Genomic DNA, 19,212 nt, shown 5'->3' on the forward strand with positions numbered 1-19,212 from the left:
GCGGATAGACGACAAGACGGAGATTGCACAAAACCAATTTCACATTCAACATTTCATTTTCATGAATAAGTATATAAATTATTATTAATTTTATTGCTAGCTGACTTTCAAATTTGCAGCTAAAAAATTCACATTAAATATGCAGTAGTAGTAATTACTCAACAAAATTTAAGAAGATATATTAAAACTGTAAAAAATAATTCTTTTTTACACATTTCTTTCAATTATAAGCATAAAATTATATTAAATATTTTAGCACACTTCAATTGAAATTGAATTTTTAAATTTGTAATACAAAAAAATATATATATCTTTTTAATAAATTGTATATATAAAAGTAGGAGAAATATATTTCTAACTCAAAATATTTAATATATATAGTTTTTATGATATATATTTGCATAAAAACTATATATATTAAATATTTTGAATTTTAATATTTTCAGCTATATTTACAAAAAGCTCCAAATATTTTGTTAATAATATTAAATATAGTAAATAGTTCACTTCAAAAAAAGTTTGCCACGTTCTTGTTGCTAATCGCAGAAACACATACACGCACACATACACAGAGAGGAGTAGATATATATATATATATTTAGACAGAGAGAAACAGAGAGAGAGAGAGAGAGAGAGAGAGAGAGAGAAGCAAACACAAACATTTCATAGACTAAATATTCTGTTCAATTTATGCTTAAACAAACTATTGTGAATCGTGTTATTGTTTTTGTTTTTCGATTTTCTTGTTCATTTTCGTTTGTTTCTTAGTTGGATTAATTACACTTTTTTTACAGCTTGAGAGTTGTTGTTGTTGTTGCTGTTGCTGCAGTAGTTGTCGTGGCCATTGGGGCCCATTGTCGTTGTTGTTGTTGTTGTTATAGCTGCCGCTGCTGCTGGCATTGTTGTATTGCTTGTATTTCATTTGTTTTAAACACTGCATTTTTGTTTCAACATTTTTTCGAACGTTTGCTAGCTGGACAACATCGCGAATTGTTGCAGCTGCTCTTTGATTTCAGTGTGGATCACATGAAAAAAAATTGTGAAAAAAAATTGTGCGAGATTGAAAAATCAAAACGATACAAGAGGAAAAAAATGCCAGAAAGTAAAGTCGTACAAGTATTGTGTGTGTGTGTGTGTGTCTGTATGTGTGTGTGTGTGTGTAAATTTGGTGTTCAGTCAAGTCCTGCGTCTGTGCGTTTGCGCACAGCTGTTCTTAATTTACTAAGCATCGATGGACGACTGTGCGTATGGAAAGCAGTGTGTGTGCTTGTTAACAGTTCTTTGAGCTTCCGTTTCCGCAGCCGCTTTTAACACTGCACTTCCGCGCGGGACTCCGATCTCGACACGACTCACGACGCGCTGTCCATGGCGCTCAGCGTTAAGCTGCAACTCCACCTTCGCTGCTGACGGCAGCTTCGGCAGCACGAGCGCACGAGCACGGCCAGCCGAAGCCGAGCTGCAGCAGTCGAACTTCAAATCAAAAAATAAATAAAAAATAAAATAAAATAAAATAAAAAATAACAAAAAAACAAAATTCGAAATCAAAAATGAAAACAAAAATAAATATTAACTAAAGTTTTTGAAAAACTTGTTTAGATATACATATAAATATATCTATATAAACGGGCCTGGGAGAAATGGGGCTCTGAATGGGGCTTACTGGTTGTCGTGGTGTTGCGGTTAGCTGATCTAATGCAAATGTGGCTCTGGCTGTTGCAGTTGCAGTTGCAGCGAACGGACCAGGCCACTAACTGGAGCAAGCTCGAGTGCTTTTAGTTCGGCCATGCAACTCCGGTCAGTCTGTGGCAACTCCGGGTCGGCACTCCGGTCACACAAACACGGACACACAATTGTATATAAATATATATATTTATCGAATATATATTTATATATACATATATTTATGTTTATATATATATATATATATGTATTTACAAAAAAAACACTCACACACACACAGACAGACAGACAGACAGACAAAGCTCGCTCGCTGAGTCGCAGACCGTGTCAGTCAACGTGTGCGAGCACGCGGAAAAACAAATGTAAACTGTTTTTGCTGCATGGCCTGCGAACGTTTGGAAGCAGCCGCAGCAGCAGCAGCAAGCATTAGCAGCCGCTACCGCAGGCAGCAGCAGAGGCAGCCAGCAGCAGCAGCGACGACCCCAAACGAATCGTACGAAGCGAACGAGCGTGCGAACGAACGAATTGCCGAACAATAACGACGCGCACGAGCACGAGCAAGCCGAAGGCAACCGAAACGATACTCAGACGCAGACACACACACACACGCACACACACACACACACACACAGAGTCAGTCAGTCTGGCACACATACATACGCTTTGTATAGACGTCGTGAAGCAGCAGCAGAGTAGGCAGCGAAATATATTTCAGACGTCGCTTAGCGGTGAAGCGCCGCACACGAATAAGACCGAGATGCGACTGCGACTGCGATGAGACCCAACTACACTTTTAGTCAAACAACAAGAACAAGAACAACAGTAACAGCAACATCAGCAGCGAGCTCTGCCAACGCTAACGCCGACGCCGGCTGTTGCGCTGCTCTTTGTCGTCGGTATTTGTGCTTTTGTCTTTTGGCCATTGCCAATTTGGCAGGCCAAACAACATTTGCATTCGGCTGGCGTTGGCTCCTGCTCTCAGCCAACTGTTAACAGGGCCAGAGAACTAAGAGCCGAAAGCTTTTGTGCACTTCGTGCAACTTCCGGCAACTAACGGAAGCAGCAAGCGCAAGCAACAAACACAACAACTACAACAATAACACTTTTTTTTTTTATTGCAAGTGAGCAGAGAACAGAGGCACAGCCGGAGCCGGAGCCGGTGTTGCCGGCCAAAGAGAACAGAAACATTTTGCAGTTGCAGTTGCAATTGTTGTTCCATGTTGTTGTTGTTGTTGTTGTTGTTGTTGTTGTTGTTGTTATTGCATGTTGTGTGCTGTCTGTTGTTGTTCATATTTTGTTTGTTTCCATGCAGTTGCTATGCATAAGCTCAAGAAAATTGTGGAAAATAAAGCGGGGTAATAGAACTACAAAAAGTTATGCCTGGCGTATGAGTAATATTTACTAAATATTCTTATTGTTTTCTCTAAGTAGAACTCATTACATACTTTCATAGAGAAATTTCTCTATGAGATAAGGTATGATAATTTAATATTTCCCAAATAAAACCTTTATGTATCAAATATAGCTAAATCATTTTCGCATCATTATTCAGCGCTGCGCAGCGATCTCACATAACAGTTTTTCGATTGTGCCTCAGCGTATGCAACAAAAACAAAAAAGCGCTTACAGTGCGGCGGCTGTTAGCTAACAGCGACGCGCCATTGAACTGTTAGCGGGCGTCTGTGCAGCTGTTAGAGACTGCTTAACAGTTACGAGCGCGAATCGAAATTGCAACAATCAAAAGAGGAATAACAAAAAAGACAACAAGAAAAAAATAGAAACGCAGCAGCGCTAGCGCTGACGCCGACTACGACTGCGACGGCGACGTCAACTGCAACGCTGACAGCCGAAAAACCACGTTTTTGTGCAGAAGGCATTCACACCGAAAAAGTTCTTGTGTCGCCTGCGCCCGTTCGTCTGCATGCTGCACGTGTGCACGTTTTTCGAGTTCGGCATTTGTCGCTTCGGCAATCGGCGGGATTCGGCAGCGACTGCGTCAGCGGCATCCGCATCGCTCTCCCTATCCCACACACACACACACGCAGCGTAAGCTGACCTGCTCGCTCTCCTGAGTGTGTTTGTGTGTGTGTGTTTATGTGTGTGTGTAGCCGGTTTAGTCGGTTTTTAGGTTTTTCGGCTGTTTTTGCCGCAACCAAATGAGAAACGCGAATTACGAATTGCGAAATGAAACGCAACGGAACATCAATGGAGATCTACTACGTCATTCGTTTGCTCATATTAAGGCTGCAAAATGCAAAAAATTGATGACACACACACACACATAGCAAAAACACGCACGCACACACACACAGTCGCCCACAAGCGACGTCATAGATGACGTCGAAGTCACGTCGCTGCCTGTGCCTAATCCGTTAGGTTAAAAGTTAAGACTGCAGCTGACTATTTTGGTGATGCAATCGGAGGGAGTTGCGCGAATTCAAAAACTCAAGCTCACACACACACGTATATATATATCTAAATATTTATATATAATAATAATGCAATAAAAAAAAATACACACTTAGGACTCGCGCACTTTTCGTTAAACTTCTCCTGATTTGATTCGTTTTTGTTTTTATTTCTTTTATTTTATTTGTATGTTTTTAAATATTTACTGCCAATTTTTGTTGTTATTGTTATTATTATTATTATCAATTTGACGCGCTCTTTTGGGGCCCGGGCCAGTTGAAGTTTTGGGCGACGTCGTCGTCATCAGCTGCGGTGCGTGTTAATGCACCACTTCCTGTTACGCTACTGTACCGGAGCGATATACCTTTGCCGTTATTAGTGCAACGCCAGCTTACGATGCCAGCTTATTTGCACGCTCTCGCACTCGCACTCTCTCTTGCTCTCTGTCTGTCTGTCTTTCTGTTTTGGGCTGTCTGTCCCTCTGCCATGCATCGCGCTCGCGTTCACACACACATACACACACTCTCTCTCTATGGCGCTCTCGCTCTCTTCATACTCTTACTCTGTTTCTTCTTCTCGTTTTCTTCTTTTTTTGTTGTTATTGTTTTTGGGAAGCCAACTGCAACTCCGGGCATGCGATTTGAAAATTGTGTCGTCAGCTTGACACAATTTTCCAGAATGCGCCTGGAACGCACGAAGCTAGTTCTCTGGAACGGGAACGGGAACGGGAACAGATTTTCGGGAATATTGCGTTGCTGGGCTTAAGGGGGCCGCTTTGCAGATGCGTTCAAACTGCCGCTGCCGCTGCCTCTGCCACTGCCTCTGCTTCTGTCTCTGCCTCGGCCTCTGCCGCTGCATCGGATTGTTCATGTAGGTCTGGATTTTCGGAACACGTGTCTTACACTTCGCACTTTGAATGCATTTATTCAGGGTTTCGCAATCAAATAATCTGACAGTGTATCACTTAGCCACTCGCTGTTAACTGTCGATGTTGGCATTTGATTTCTTTTCTGTATTCGATTTGCATTCGCATTTTATGTTTTCCTAAGATGACAGCCAACTGAAGCTAATCAAATTAGCTGCCTCCCGAATGCCGGCAACAATTTCATGCATTATGCATTTTGCAGCAACAGCAGCAGTTGCCAAAATGCTAAGCACTCGCCGCTAACACAAATACATATGTATATATGTCTGTATGCGTGTGTGTGTGTGTGTGCGAGTTCAATAGCATTCTGCCCGGCATTAAAAAATAAATAAAGCCGCCGCTTGCTGCATTTCGCTGTTGAGAGCGACAGCAGCGACGCTAGCAGCAGCCACAGCAGAGAGCCAGCCAAAGAGAACACAAGCTTAACATTCTCTTAACAGTAAGCGTCTAGCAGTAGCCGAACGAAAGCTTTTTGCACTGTTAGCGCGCAGCCCATAACAATGGCCAGAGAGATAGCAGCTGAAAGTGTTTGCAGCAAGATCACCTTTTAAGTAGGCAGTGCTTAATTTTTACTCTTTTAAATAGTTTAATTATTTATATTAATTATTAATTTAAAGGAAACTTGACATTGATTATGATTTTTATGGGAAGAGAATAATATATATATATATCAATAAATACTTATATATAAATATGAAAAAACAATAATATATAATATATAAACCAAATTCAAATGAGATTGTTAATTGTTTCATATATAATTGTAGATGACGATTTATACTGCTGTTTGATATGAATTCATATTTATATTCCTTGTACATTTCTTGCACTATATTTAAAATCTTCATTGTGGACCCAACTAAGTAAAATTTCTTGTTCTATTTACCTACTTTAAGCTTTATCTAAAATATTTATTTAAAAACTTTAACTCTTTCGATCACTTTTTCAAAGCTTGGGTTTCTTTAATCAAATTATTCCACAGCTAAATCTTTTTGAAACTCGAATCAACAGAGAGTTTTATCTATCTATCTGAAGAACGAGCCGGAAAAAATTAATGAGGGTTGGGTACAAGTACTTGAGGAATGATGGCAAAAGAAATGATGGAAAAAGAGAAGGATGCTTGAAAAGAGGGCGTGATCAAAGGCGGATGATTGAAGAAAAACACGACTTCATAGTTGGAGAAAAGACTAGACAGACGAAAAAATTAAGGGATGTACGTATAAACGGACAACAGGATGGACAATGCGTAGAAAGTGCGACAAAGTGGAGAGAGGAACGGATGAACAAGTGAACGATGACGACAAATGGGCGGATCAATAGGAAGTCAAGTACCGACTCATTATACCCTGATTTTTCAGCTGGTTTTCCATGGTGGAGTCTTCGAGTTCCTCTCGAAAAAAAATTATGCAAATAAGAAAACAATCGATTACAAAATTAAACAGAAATTTATCGATCATTTTATTCCAATTGAAATAATTTTGATTTGTTTTTTTTTTTTTTTTTTTTCGTATTGTTGTTTGCCTTGGACCAAAAAGCTTGTTGGTCGGAAATTTTGTGTGTCATATCTCTTGAAAACTCACTTAAGCGTAATTTTACGTTAGTTCGATCATAATTGACTCTCGGTGATTGCCAAACATGAGTAAAAGCATTGCAGTAGCTAAATATTCAATTAAAATTTGGTAAAAGAAAACTTCGGACATGGATCAGAACGAAAGCGTCAAATCTCGGGCTATGGCATGTAGGAGCGGCGCAGTTTCATCAGCCGTTCGAGAGCAGCGGGATGGGCATAGTCCTGCACGGAGATCTCCATGTAGACGGGCTCCGTATAGTTGTTGGTCAGCACGCGCAAGTCCTGTGAGGTGAGACGCAGATAGTTTTTGCTTTTGGCCATGAACTTGTCGCAGTCGTGGCACTTGTTGAGGCCGCGCACCTGCATGATCGAGCTGCGGCTGATGTCGACGCGACGATTGAAGACGGTCATTTGGACATGGATGGGCCGTGTCAGCTCGACGCTGACCAGCCAGAGGGCCATCACGCTCTCGCCCACGCACTGCCTGTCCGGCAGCGAGAGACTCGAACTGGATGAGTCACAGCCCAGGGACTGTCTCTCCGTGGTGCGCTCCCTGAAGCGTCGACGGGTGCGACAGGCCATCACAAAGATGGGCATGTGGCCGGTGAACTTGCTGTAACGGCCGGGCAGGCCGACGTTGTAGTCGGGCATGTAGTGTGTGATGGGCAGAGCGTTGGACTTGTCCTTGGCGCCGGCATAGACGATCATCGAGAGGCAGACGTTGTGGGCGCGCTTGAAGGAGCGCGGCTTGAACATGATCAGCACCTGGTCGCGCTCGAACAGCTCGTTGAGGGCCAGGCCGGGCTCACTGAAGTGCACGTGCAGAAAGTGGGCCAGCATCGATTCGTTGAGCAGCCGCACACAGTTCGGCTTGTTCAGTGGACAGTCGAAGAGGCGTGGCATCGTTTGGTTATAGCTGTGACGATGGCCATCGCGCGACTCGTTCGCGTGGATGCAGCAGACGTAGTCCCAGCTGGCCTTCTCCTGGAAGTGGCGCAGCTGCTGCAGCCGCAGGGCGATGTCCTTTGTGCGCTGCTCTCGGCTGAGGCTGTCGAACTCACGGGACAGATACGCGCATTTCTCGAGAGCCGCACGGGCCGCCTGCTCGCCGAGCACCGGGGCGCCCAAATAGCCGACGGTTAGGGCATCGACGGTCAGCTGCTTCCGGCGCTCTCGCACACTCTGGGCCACCGGTGGCGTATGGACGGCCAGAAAGATGCCCGGATCACACCACACCTCGTTGAGGGTGTCCGTGGAGCCGTGCCGCAAATCGCCCGCCTCGAAGGACAGTCGAGCCGCATTCGCAATGCCCAGCATCGAGTCCACCTGAGAGGAGCTCTCCGTGAACGTAATGCTCTTCGACTGCATCATGCCGGACATCTCCGTTTCGTTGAGCACCAGTCGGGGCGTGTCCGGTGCCAGCAGCACTTCCACCTTGCTGGACTCGTTCGAGGCGAGCTCATCGTAGGACTCATCCTCGACGCTTGGCTCCGTCCCCATCTTCATGGGCAGGTGGAGGTTCTTCGGCGAGCGACGCAGCAGGTAGCTCAGCTCGGCTTTCTCCTTAAGATCCACGCACTGGGCACGCTGCTTGACCTGCTCCTTGGGCTTATTCTTGTACTTAACGGGAAACTGATAGGTGCCCCTTTGCGAGGACTGCATCTTGGACTCCTCGTCTCGCCTCTTGCGCCAGCGGCGCAGCTCCCGGCTCTTGCGATGCTCCAAGTGCGTGGAGCGCAGCGGCGGCAGCGGCGATGGGGGCAACAGTATACGCACCGAGGTGGGTCGAGCCGGTGCCCCTGCCGCAGCCGGCTGGGGCTTACGATGCCGCTTGTGCAGGCGCATGGCCTGACAGCCGCAACAGACGTAGCCGGGCGGCTCCGCTCGCGTTAGATAGATATTTCGCATGCGCTCGTCCGAGCCAATGGGCTGGCACGAGACCGCCTCAAAGTACTGACTCGACACCGTCAGCAGATGCTCGTTCATATTACCCGGCATATTGCCCAGTCCCCTAGTCTCGCGCAGCTCCGAGTTCAGCATGGATTTGCCCGGCTCGACCTCGATGAAGCCGCAAATGCAGCCATTGCCGCCATGCAAGCGATGAGCCCGGCGGCCCAGCATTTTGCTATCTGTTTGGGTACCGCTGTTGCGGCACCGGCGTTCGCGGTAGCGATGCTGCTCCTGCCCCTGCTCCTGCTGTTGCTGCTTCTGCTGCTGCTGCCGGTACTCCCGCTCTCGCCTACGGTGCTGCCGCAGCCACTCACGCTCACTGTCACCCATGTAGAGCAGCTCGAGTGATGTCAACGGAATGCCAAGTCGGTCGTAGTGCATGCGCTGACGAAACAGCTCCACAAACCCGATCCGGTAGCTCTTATGCTCCTCCTGCCCGTACTCCGGCACGTCGGACTGCAATGGACACCTTCTATGCTCCGACAAATGCAACTGGATGTCTTGCACCAGTTCTTGGTAGTTGCCGGCTAGGGCGTGGCCGTTGGTAATGCAGTTTCCTTCGTTGTCAGCTAGAATGAGGGATCTATTGATAATTAAGCCGCTTCGCAGCTACATCTACCGTCTCGACGCTGCTGAGCTACTCACTTGGGGATCTTGGCGCTGAGCTACGGATTATTAGATTGGGCGGTATGAGCTCAAATTCGTCCGGCGTATAAAAGCGCTCCGAGTCGGTTTCTGTCGTGTCCTCCTGCTGTTTATTTGTTGTGCTCGTTCGCTCATGCCACACTGCCGATGCTTTTGTCGTTGCTGCCACGTGTATAAAATGTTTTTCTTCCGAGTGGTTGAACTTATTTTCCATATCTTACTGAACTTTTTGATTTACTATACATCCGTCACCATAGATGACGTGAGCCTCACTTTTGAGCTGTGACTTGAAATCCAACGCCTGCTGCGGCTATCGAAAATATCAATAGAAAATATCGGGGTAGTGTCACCCAAATTCCTCAAGCTTTTAATTAAATAGTATATTCAATAGCTGGATTAGCGAAAGTTGTCATTTGAAGTGTAAGTACCAAAAGTTTATAAATAAATTGGATTGTTCTATCCTCCTTACCTTTTCTGTTTTAAGCAATAGAGACGATAGAAGATAGAGGAATGTGAAATGCTCAAGACTTTTAGATAGTTCGCAAAGATGCCAAGGAAGATCAGTTGAAAGACACGGGAAATACATTTTCCGCAAAATATCGCCAGTAACTATTGTAACCCACTGAAAATGGAAAATCTTTTGTTCATAATAACTTTAAAAAAAAAAAAAAAAAAAAAAAAAAAAATGTATTTCTATTTTCTATTTTTTAATGGGTTCAGAGTATAAATTTTGATATAAAATACTTAAAAGAGCAAGAGACTTGAATTGACTTAGCTTTTTTGTAGGTCCCACACGCAGATGGAGTATGTTCTTAAAAAATCGATAAGTATACCCGATTGCAAGTTATCGATAAGCAATCATATATCGTTCATCTTGAGAGCTAGAGTCTTAAAATTTGGCAATTTGCTAAATCTAAATCTTAAGCTAAATCTAATCAAATCAAATCTTTTTTTCTATTTTAGATGCCAAGCCCCTCCCAGCAATACACATATGGATGTCATTATCGAATGCTGAAAGTCTGATACAGAAAGTCCATCCACAAGAGAATTTACTCAAGCTCTCATAATGTAGTGTATGCAGAGCTACGGGAATATCAAAAGAAATGAAAATTGATATTTAATAAATATTGAGCTATTTATTATTAAAGACCGATAAGGTATGATAAGGTGGCAGCTGGGGGAGCCATAATGCGATTAACATCGACAGTGTAGAGCACCTTGCACGAAATTTAGATAAGAATTTGCTTAGATATAATCATTTCGCTCTTGAGCTCCCCCTGGTAATGCTGGTAAATGGGTAATTTTCGTGGAATATTTGGGATTGGGATATCGAGAGCTTATCGCTGAGCTTCGGACACACACCTGGTAGACGGTATTGAGGTATGCATCGGCAGCGATCTGTCGATGAGTGGGTTAGCAGCTGCTTGCGATAAGTGCAAATCGCTATAAAATGATTTGGCTTTCAGCTGAAACGTCGTTAGCTGTCGATTTCTCAAGTGAACACCTGTTCGACCCATTGCCGATAAGCCACCGACAGTGGCCAGAGTCTTAAAGCTATTGAAACACTTGCCCATCATAAAAACTATAAAGCGCCCAGAGGCAGCTCCACAAGGTAACAAAAGGCCGTCTAAAACATGAATAAAAAAAATAAAAAAAAAAACAGAACAGATAAAAACTGAACCAAGTGACTCACACAACAAATACCAAATGGAAGCATTTAATGCCTGAGCCTCGTCTATGGATCTATTGCATAGCATATAGAAGTACTCAAGCTGTCTGACTGTCTGACTGCCAGACTGGGAACCAAATGCTCCATTGTGGCTGCCCATTGTAATTGGCAGTTGAGCAACGGCTTAATTACACGTTCGCAGAATGAATGGAAGTTCCCATCTATGATTTATTTATTTGCAGCTACTTTGCCCATATCAACTAAATATAGTATATATAAATAGCATAAATTACACGCAAATTGACACAAATCAAATGCTGGCTTCCCGTCTAATGAAAGCCTCTTCGAATGGGCGATTCACGTATTCTGATTCACGCATTTTAAATGATTCCCTTCTATGCGATTCTCACAAGTTCAAGTGGGACTTTATTTTTAAGTGGGACTTTACTTTAGCTGAATTTTGGTAATTTCTCTTTTCGCCCTCCTCCACCTCGCATTTTCATATCTCTCCCTCTCTCTCTCTCCCTCTCTCTCATGTCATATTATATTTTTCTTTCTCTCTATCTCGCTCTCTTTCTTCGCCAGTCTATGTCTACACGCCTCTCTCTCTCTCTGTCTTTCTCTCTTTCTCTCTGCCCCTTTACATCCCTCACAGCCACAATTTATATTCCTCGCTTCCTCTCTCTCTCTCTCTCTCTCGCTTTCACTTCTCCGTCTTCTTTTGTTTCTCTCTCTCTCTCTCTCTCTCTCTCTCTCTATATCAAAAACCCTCTTCTATTTCTATTTCTATTTCTATTTCTATTTCTATTTCTATTTCCCTTTCTCTTTCTCTTTCTCTTTCTCTTTCTCTTTTTTTTCCTCTTTCACTTTCTCTTTCTCTTTCTCTTTCTATCTCTATCTCTATCTCTATCTCTATCTCTATCTCTATCTCTATCTCTATCTCTATCTCTATCTCTATCTCTATCTCTATCTCTATCTCTATCTCTATCTCTATCTCTATCTCTATCTCTATCTCTATCTCTATCTCTATCTCTATCTCTATCTCTATCTCTATCTCTATCTCTATCTCTATCTCTATCTCTATCTCTATCTCTATCTCTATCTCTATCTCTATCTCTATCTCTATCTCTATCTCTATCTCTATCTCTATCTCTATCTCTATCTCTATCTCTATCTCTATCTCTATCTCTATCTCTATCTCTATCTCTATCTCTATCTCTATCCCTATCTCTATCTCTATCCCTATCTCTATCTTTATCTCACATCTTATTCTTTCGATCACACTCTTTTTTCTTTGTTTCTTCTTCTTTCTCTTTCTTCTTCTTTCTCTTTCAATCTCAGGCTGTGTCTTTCTCTCGCATTTAAATATGGGTCTTTCTCGATCTCCGCCCCTACTCGTTTCATTCATGTTTTCTTTTTCTCACTTAACATTTATCTCCTTCTAAACAGAGCTTCGTCACTTCTCTTTCTCCCTTCTTCTCTCCCCCCATCATCTACTATATATTTATTTGAAATCCATTTCAATATTTGCTAAGGGTTCAACAATAAAATTAAATATTTATTCATGATTATTTTTAATCCCATCCAATCCTGGCAATTACCATAATTGGCATTGTTGCTAATCCAATAAATATATATATATATATATATATATATATATATGTATATACGTATATACGTATATGAGCCCCACACAATAGCTGTGGGACTGGAATCGATTCGGCAACGGAATGGCTTATCTGCCGCTGGACAGATAAGCCGCTGCTAGTTGTTAATGGAGCTCGGTGTTCGGGGCTAATCGCCAAATCAGTCCCCAAAATCTTATCAACGGCACGCCGAGAGCACTTTAGTCTGATAATGGTAATGCCCACACACACGCTGGCTTCTATTTCAATTTCAATTTCAATTGATTAAACAGTTGTTAACGAGCTAACGAGCTGGTCGGCTGGAGCGCTTCAAGTGGCTCCTGGTCAACTGTGTGTGGCGAATCAAATTATTAAGCCTTTACGCTTTTCGCATTGTTTGGGCTCTTTTCTCTTCAATCTTTTTTTTTTCTGTGTGTGCGTGTGTTTGCTGTGTTGTGTTGTGTGTTTGCTGAAATGGAAATGAAATTTCAGTTGGTCGCCCTGCTATTATTGTGGGCTGTGCAGCAAATGGTGGCCGAGCCCCATTGCATTTGGTATGGCGAAAGCCATAAGATTGGAGAGCACTGGCAGAACAAGGAGTACCATGGACCGGCACTACCGCTGAATGATCCAGAGGCTGAGGCCATCTTCATCAGGCGCTGCCCCGTCCTCTATGCGGAATACAAGGGACCCAATGGCGATAACGAGCTGGAGCTCTGCTGCGATGGCAATCAACTGTTGAGCATGGACGCCGGCTTGAATCAAGCGGACGGTGTGTTCAGCCGCTGTCCCACATGCACGCTGAATATGGCCCAAACCGTCTGCATGATGACCTGCGCCAAGAATCATTCGCTCTTCCTGAAGCCCTACATCGAAAAGAGTCCCGATAATGTGGACTTTGTGGAGCACATCGACTATTACATAAACGACGAGTCCGTACAGAAGATCTACAACAGCTGCAGCGGCATCCAGCATCCGCAGACGGGCCGACCGGCCATGGATCTCGGCTGCGGTGCGTACAATGCCAAAACGTGCAACTATCGCCGTTGGTATTACTTCATGGGCGATGGCGAGAACAACGACTATGTGCCGTTCGTCATTAACTATACGTGGAGTGAGGATGCTCCGCCGGGCTCTACGGATGTCTATTTGAGCGTATTTCCGCTGGAGTGCGGCGAGAGCTATGAGGGCAACTATGCCTGCGCCTGCATCGATTGCGACGACTCCTGTCCGCTCACCGATCCGCCGGCTGGCTACGAGGATCCCTGGCAGATAGCCGGACTGTACGGCATTACCTTCATAGTTGCTCTGGTGATCGCCCTGCTGATCGCTTGCCTCATTTGCTATGGCGCCATCAGCGACCGTCCGGGTCCCAACATCCGCATGCCGACAGTGTACGGGGAATTTCTGTATCAGGGCTGCCGCATGTGGGGCACCTTCTGTGCGAAGCATCCGGTGCTCGTGCTGGCCATCTGCTCGTGGGTGATTGGGGGGCTGGCCTATGGCATACGCTACATGAACGTGACCACCGATCCCGTCGAGCTCTGGGCCAGTGAGGAGAGCAACACGCGCATCGAGAAGAACTATTTCGATCAGCACTTCGGACCCTTCTATCGCACCAATCAGCTGTTCGTGAAGCCGGTGAAGAAAGACACAGTAAGCATTCGCCGTTGGCCTTCACGGATAACCTTTGCTCTACTCCACTCTCTCTCTCTCTGTCTCTCTCTCTCTCTCTCTCTCTCTCGTCTCTCTCTCTCTCTCTCTTCCTCTCCCTCTGTGTTTCTCCCTCCCTCAGTTTACTCACGAAGCCCCCAGCGGAACTCTCACCTTCGGTCCAGCCTATGAGCAAAAGTTCCTTCAGGAGGTATTCGAGCTGCAGGAGCAAATCATGAAGCTGGGCGTGGAGGAGGGCGTGAGCTTGGAACAAATTTGCTATGCACCCGTCCTATATCCCGGCCTCACGCCCACCGTGGACGACTGTCTCATCCAGTCCATCTATGGCTACTTCCAGACTGACATGGACAAATTCCATAGCTCCTATGTGGACAGCAACAACTTTACTATCAACTATCTCAACCAGCTGGAGGATTGCTTGCGGTAAGTCCAAGATGGAAACATAACAGCAATGTGACAGGTCGAAGAGTGGCGTAGGGAAAACCCACTATATATGTAGCTCTAAGTGAATCACAGCATAAACTTTAATAATCTTCGAACAGTTTTGTATATATATTTCACGATAAGAGCTAGCGAATATATGCATATACATATATATGTACATATGGGTAAACGTATATTATATAGAGCTGCCCATATGCGACGGACCCATCTGGCAACCCCACAAGGCTGCCCATATTCGACGGACCCATAGACCCAAAGATAAACACAATTTATTAGATGTTGTCTTTATCGCTCTTTGAATATAATATATCTCAAGTGACCGTCTCTAGTCTGTACGGCGTATTGTGCACGTCTTTGACAAAAGATATAGGGTTGCTAGATAGATTGCTTTATATATAATTATATATATGTTCTCTTTGAATAGCGTTCCGATGATGGAGGACTGCTTCAGCAATTACGGCGGACCCATCGAGCCGGGCATCGCTGTGGGCGGCTTGCCCCCAGCCGAGAATGGCGAGGATCCCGACTATATGCTGGCCACGGCCTTGGTGCTCACATTTCTGGGCAAGAATCATCTGGACGAATCGAAGCTGGAGATCAGCCGGAAATGGGAGAAACTGTTCGTGGACTTTTTGAAGGACTACAAGAGCGAATATCTGGACATTGCCTACTCGGCGGAGCGCTCCATACAGGACGCCATTGTCGAGCTGTCCGAGGGCGAGGTCAGCACCGTCGTCATCAGCTACGTGGTGATGTTCATCTACGTGGCGATCTCGCTCGGACGCATACGCAGCTGTGTGGGCTTTTTGCGTGAGTCACGCATCATGCTGGCTGTGAGCGGAATTGTGATCGTGATGGCGTCGGTTGTGTGCAGCTTGGGCTTTTGGGGCTATGTGGGCGCGACAACCACCATGCTGGCCATTGAGGTAATACCGTTCCTGGTGCTGGCCGTGGGCGTGGACAATATCTTCATCATGGTGCACACCTATGAGCGGCTCGATCACACTCAATTTGCCAGCACCCATGAGGCGATCGGCGAGGCCATCGGCCAGGTGGGACCCTCCATTCTCCAGACGGCCTGCAGCGAGTTCGCCTGCTTCGCGATTGGCGCCATCTCCGAGATGCCGGCGGTGAAGACGTTCGCCATGTACGCAGCGATCGCCATTCTGCTCGACTTCCTGCTGCAGATCACAGCGTTCGTCGCACTGATGGCCATCGATGAGAGGCGCCGCAAGAGCGGACGGCTCGATCTGTTCTGCTGTGTGCGCAGCAACGTGAAGCCGGGCGCCACACATGACATTGGCGTGCTCGAGAAGCTCTTCACCAACTTCTATGCTCCGTTCCTGCTCTCCAAGTGAGTCGCAACACTCGGCCAGAGATCGTCCAGTCCATTTCAGTGCATTCATTCCATTCGCTTTGCTTTTCAGGTCCGTCAAGATAATTGTGATGGTGGTGTTCACTGTGGTCACGGCGCTCTCGCTGATGGTCATGCCCTCGATCGAACCGGGCCTGGACCAGGAGACGTCCATGCCGCAGGACTCGCACGTGGTCAAGTACTTCCGCTACATGGACGAGCTGCTGTCCATGGGTGCGCCCGTCTATTGGGTGCTCAAGCCGGGCCTCAACTACAGCAATCCGACGCATCAGAACTTCATTTGCGGCGGCGTGGAGTGCAACGACGACTCGCTCTCCGTCCAGCTGTACATACAGTCACGCTATCCGCAGATCACATCGCTGGCACGACCGGCCTCGTCGTGGATCGACGATTACATCGATTGGCTCAACATTCCCGATTGCTGCAAGATCAATGCCACGACGGGAAGCTTCTGTCCGAGCAGTAAGTCCCAGAAGTGGGCCCGAGATATGCAAATGCTCTAATAGATCTTTCCACTCCCTCCCACCCCCAGACTCCAAGAGCGACGATTGCTATCCATGCGAGCGAGAGTTCACCGAAAATGGTCTCCGACCCACGTCCGAGACCTTCGACAAGTATGTGCCGCTGTTTCTCTCCGATCTGCCCGATGCTGAGTGCGCGAAGGCGGGTCGACCTTCCTATGCGGACGTAAGTAGAGCCCGATCAACCATAGTTTATCTCCTTATACTCCGATCCCATTGAAAATGAGAGATCAGGATATAATTATTTAGCTTAAATGTATGCAGCGGAGAGCAGGCGGCAATAAGTATTTATAGTGTTGATAAGGCTGACGAGTTGATTCGATAGAGCATTGTACGACTAGCTTTCCATACGCCTGTTGTTGCGAACGCAACAATCTCAGAATTTCCAAGAGCTAGAAGCTGGAATTTTTATTGTATGTAGTTTCCTGTATGGGATCTATATAATATTTACCCAAAAAATTCTTAGCTATATCCATTTTAATGCTATCGATTAATATCGTTTTCATAAGTCTATGACTAAATTATGTTCCTATATAGTACATTTGTATTGATGTTTCCCATATGGGATCTATATTATATTGTATTTGCCCAAAGAATTCTAAGCTATATTCTTTTTAATTATATCGATTAATATCGTTTTCATAAGTCGGTGACTAAGTTAGGCTGTTAAAGAGTAAAATTCATCTAAAAAAAAAAATAATAATATTACTACCTTTTAATTTTTGATGATATCGATTAATATCGTTTTTAAAAGTCGCTTAAATCTTCCAATATTTTGCATTTACTTTAACACATATATTATGGATTTGTTCTTGTTATACTTTAGAGCATCCCCAAAATTAAAAATAATTTGACATTTTAAACTCGGAATAGGCTTAAAATGATGCCATATAGAGCCGTGTACGAATAAAATAGACTAAATGAAATGGGGAAAAAAAAAGTTTTGTAACTTTGAGTGCTATCCATTTAGCTCGAAATTTGGTAAAACCTATTTAGAATACTAGAGTTTTTTATGCTATCGATTAATATCGCCTTCAAAAGTCGGTTACTATATTCTGACTTTTATGTATTTTGTAGTTTTTAATGGAATTTTTCTTCTTGTTATACTTTGAAACAAGCTCCAAAAAATATGGATAATTTGACATAACGATGATAGACATAGAACTTAAGAGACTTAAAACCTCATATGCAGAAGAGAGAGAAGAAAATAGAAAAAAAGTATTGTAATTGAGATGTGAAATACCCACTCCCCCCTCTTTACCTGAAATTCAGAAATACCCCATATAAAAGATTAGAGATTATTGATGTGGCTAATGTCGACTAGAGCACTCATACTACAATAGTTTCTGATAGAGATATCTAAAATTTCTCTGCTTCTTCTTCTCTGTTTGCAGGCCGTCATTTATACGCTGAATGACGAGGGTATGGCTACCATTCTGGACACCCACTTCATGCAGTACTCGACGACGTCGACCACATCGGACAAGTTTGTGGCGGCGCTACGCGAGGCGCGTCGCGTTCAGTCCGACATCAATGGGATGTTCGCCCGCAACGGCATCGACACAGAGGTCTTTCCCTACTGTGTGTTCTTCATATTTTATGAACAGTATTTAACCATTTGGGATGACGCCCTCGTCTCGCTGGGCGTCTCGCTGGCGGCGATATTCGTGGTGACGCTGCTGCTGACCGGGCTGGACATCACGTCGGCTCTCATCGTGCTGTTCATGGTGCTGTGCATTGTGATTAATATGGGCGGAATGATGTGGGCCTGGGACATATCGCTCAACGCCATCTCGCTGGTCAATCTGGTCGTCTGTGTGGGCATCGGAGTGGAGTTCGTATCGCACATTGTGCGCTCGTTCAAGCAGGCCAAAGGCAATGCCCAGCAGCGCTCGTTCCACGCGCTCAGCGTCACCGGCAGCAGTGTCCTGTCCGGCATTACGCTAACCAAATTCGCCGGCATCGTGGTGCTGGCCTTCTCCAAGTCGCAGGTCTTCCAGATCTTCTATTTTCGCATGTACCTCGGCATCGTGCTCATCGGTGCGGCCCATGGCCTGATTCTGTTGCCGGTGCTGCTCAGTCAGCTCGGTCCGCTCAAAAGCCTCAACCGGGACTCCAGCTGAGAGTCGCTAACGATTCTAAATAGTCACTAAGACCCTAGCTGTTGTTACCTACCCCCCCTCCCCCTCTTCCCTCCCCTCTCCTCATCCAGTAAGACTGTGTGCTAAATGCTATATATGTATATTTATATTCTGTTTCGTTTATTATGTATATAGATGTTTTTATTTGGCTTCAAGTGCAAAACGCTTGCTATTTTACAATAATAATAAAATACATATAAAAACAAAATAACAAAAAAAAAAAAAAACAAAAATTAAATAAAATAAAGAAAAAAATTTGTGTTTAAGCCATAAATTTGCATAAAATGTTTGGCAGCGACCCCCATCTGTATCCTCTTTATTGTTTATCGCCATGGCACCTTTGTTTTTTATGGCATTAAGCGGCCAACTGCCGCGCACCGCCAAAACAATAAATAAGAAGCTCGCAGTGGCGACCCCAACTTTCAACCAAAGCCCCCGGCCCCAGCCCCAGCCCCAGCCCCGACCCCCTTCAACTCGCCCAACGATCCCTCGCCTTGAGCTGTTAGTCATCAGCCGTTGTGCCGTGGCCAGCCGAATGTAGCTCAACCCACCTCAATCCGCCCCTAAACGTCTTACGCCTTTTC

The 19,212-nt window shown here is 45.0% G+C and overlaps 2 protein-coding genes across 2 annotated transcripts; one reads left to right on the forward strand and one right to left on the reverse strand.

Moving 5' to 3' along the window:
* Positions 1 to 6,440: 6,440 nt before the first annotated feature.
* On the reverse strand, positions 6,441 to 9,463 carry LOC6584029. The gene is made up of 2 exons (XM_002009653.4): positions 9,180 to 9,463; positions 6,441 to 9,103 (listed from the first exon to the last, which is right to left on the reverse strand). The coding sequence occupies exons 1-2, from the start codon at positions 9,391 to 9,393 to the stop codon at positions 6,744 to 6,746; spliced, it is 2,574 nt and encodes an 857-aa protein (XP_002009689.1). The 5' UTR covers positions 9,394 to 9,463; the 3' UTR covers positions 6,441 to 6,743.
* Positions 9,464 to 12,773: 3,310 nt separating this feature from the next.
* Positions 12,774 to 18,836, forward strand: LOC6584030 (NPC intracellular cholesterol transporter 1 homolog 1b). The gene is made up of 6 exons (XM_002009654.4): positions 12,774 to 14,129; positions 14,269 to 14,570; positions 15,016 to 15,945; positions 16,019 to 16,428; positions 16,499 to 16,653; positions 17,882 to 18,836. Exons 1-6 carry the CDS (start codon positions 12,948 to 12,950, stop codon positions 18,608 to 18,610), a joined length of 3,708 nt encoding a protein of 1,235 aa, XP_002009690.2. The 5' UTR covers positions 12,774 to 12,947; the 3' UTR covers positions 18,611 to 18,836.
* Positions 18,837 to 19,212: the final 376 nt, after the last annotated feature.

The sequence above is a fragment of the Drosophila mojavensis genome, unplaced genomic scaffold (genome assembly GCF_018153725.1).
Source record: "Drosophila mojavensis isolate 15081-1352.22 unplaced genomic scaffold, ASM1815372v1 contig_136, whole genome shotgun sequence".
NCBI lineage: Eukaryota > Metazoa > Arthropoda > Insecta > Diptera > Drosophilidae > Drosophila > Drosophila mojavensis.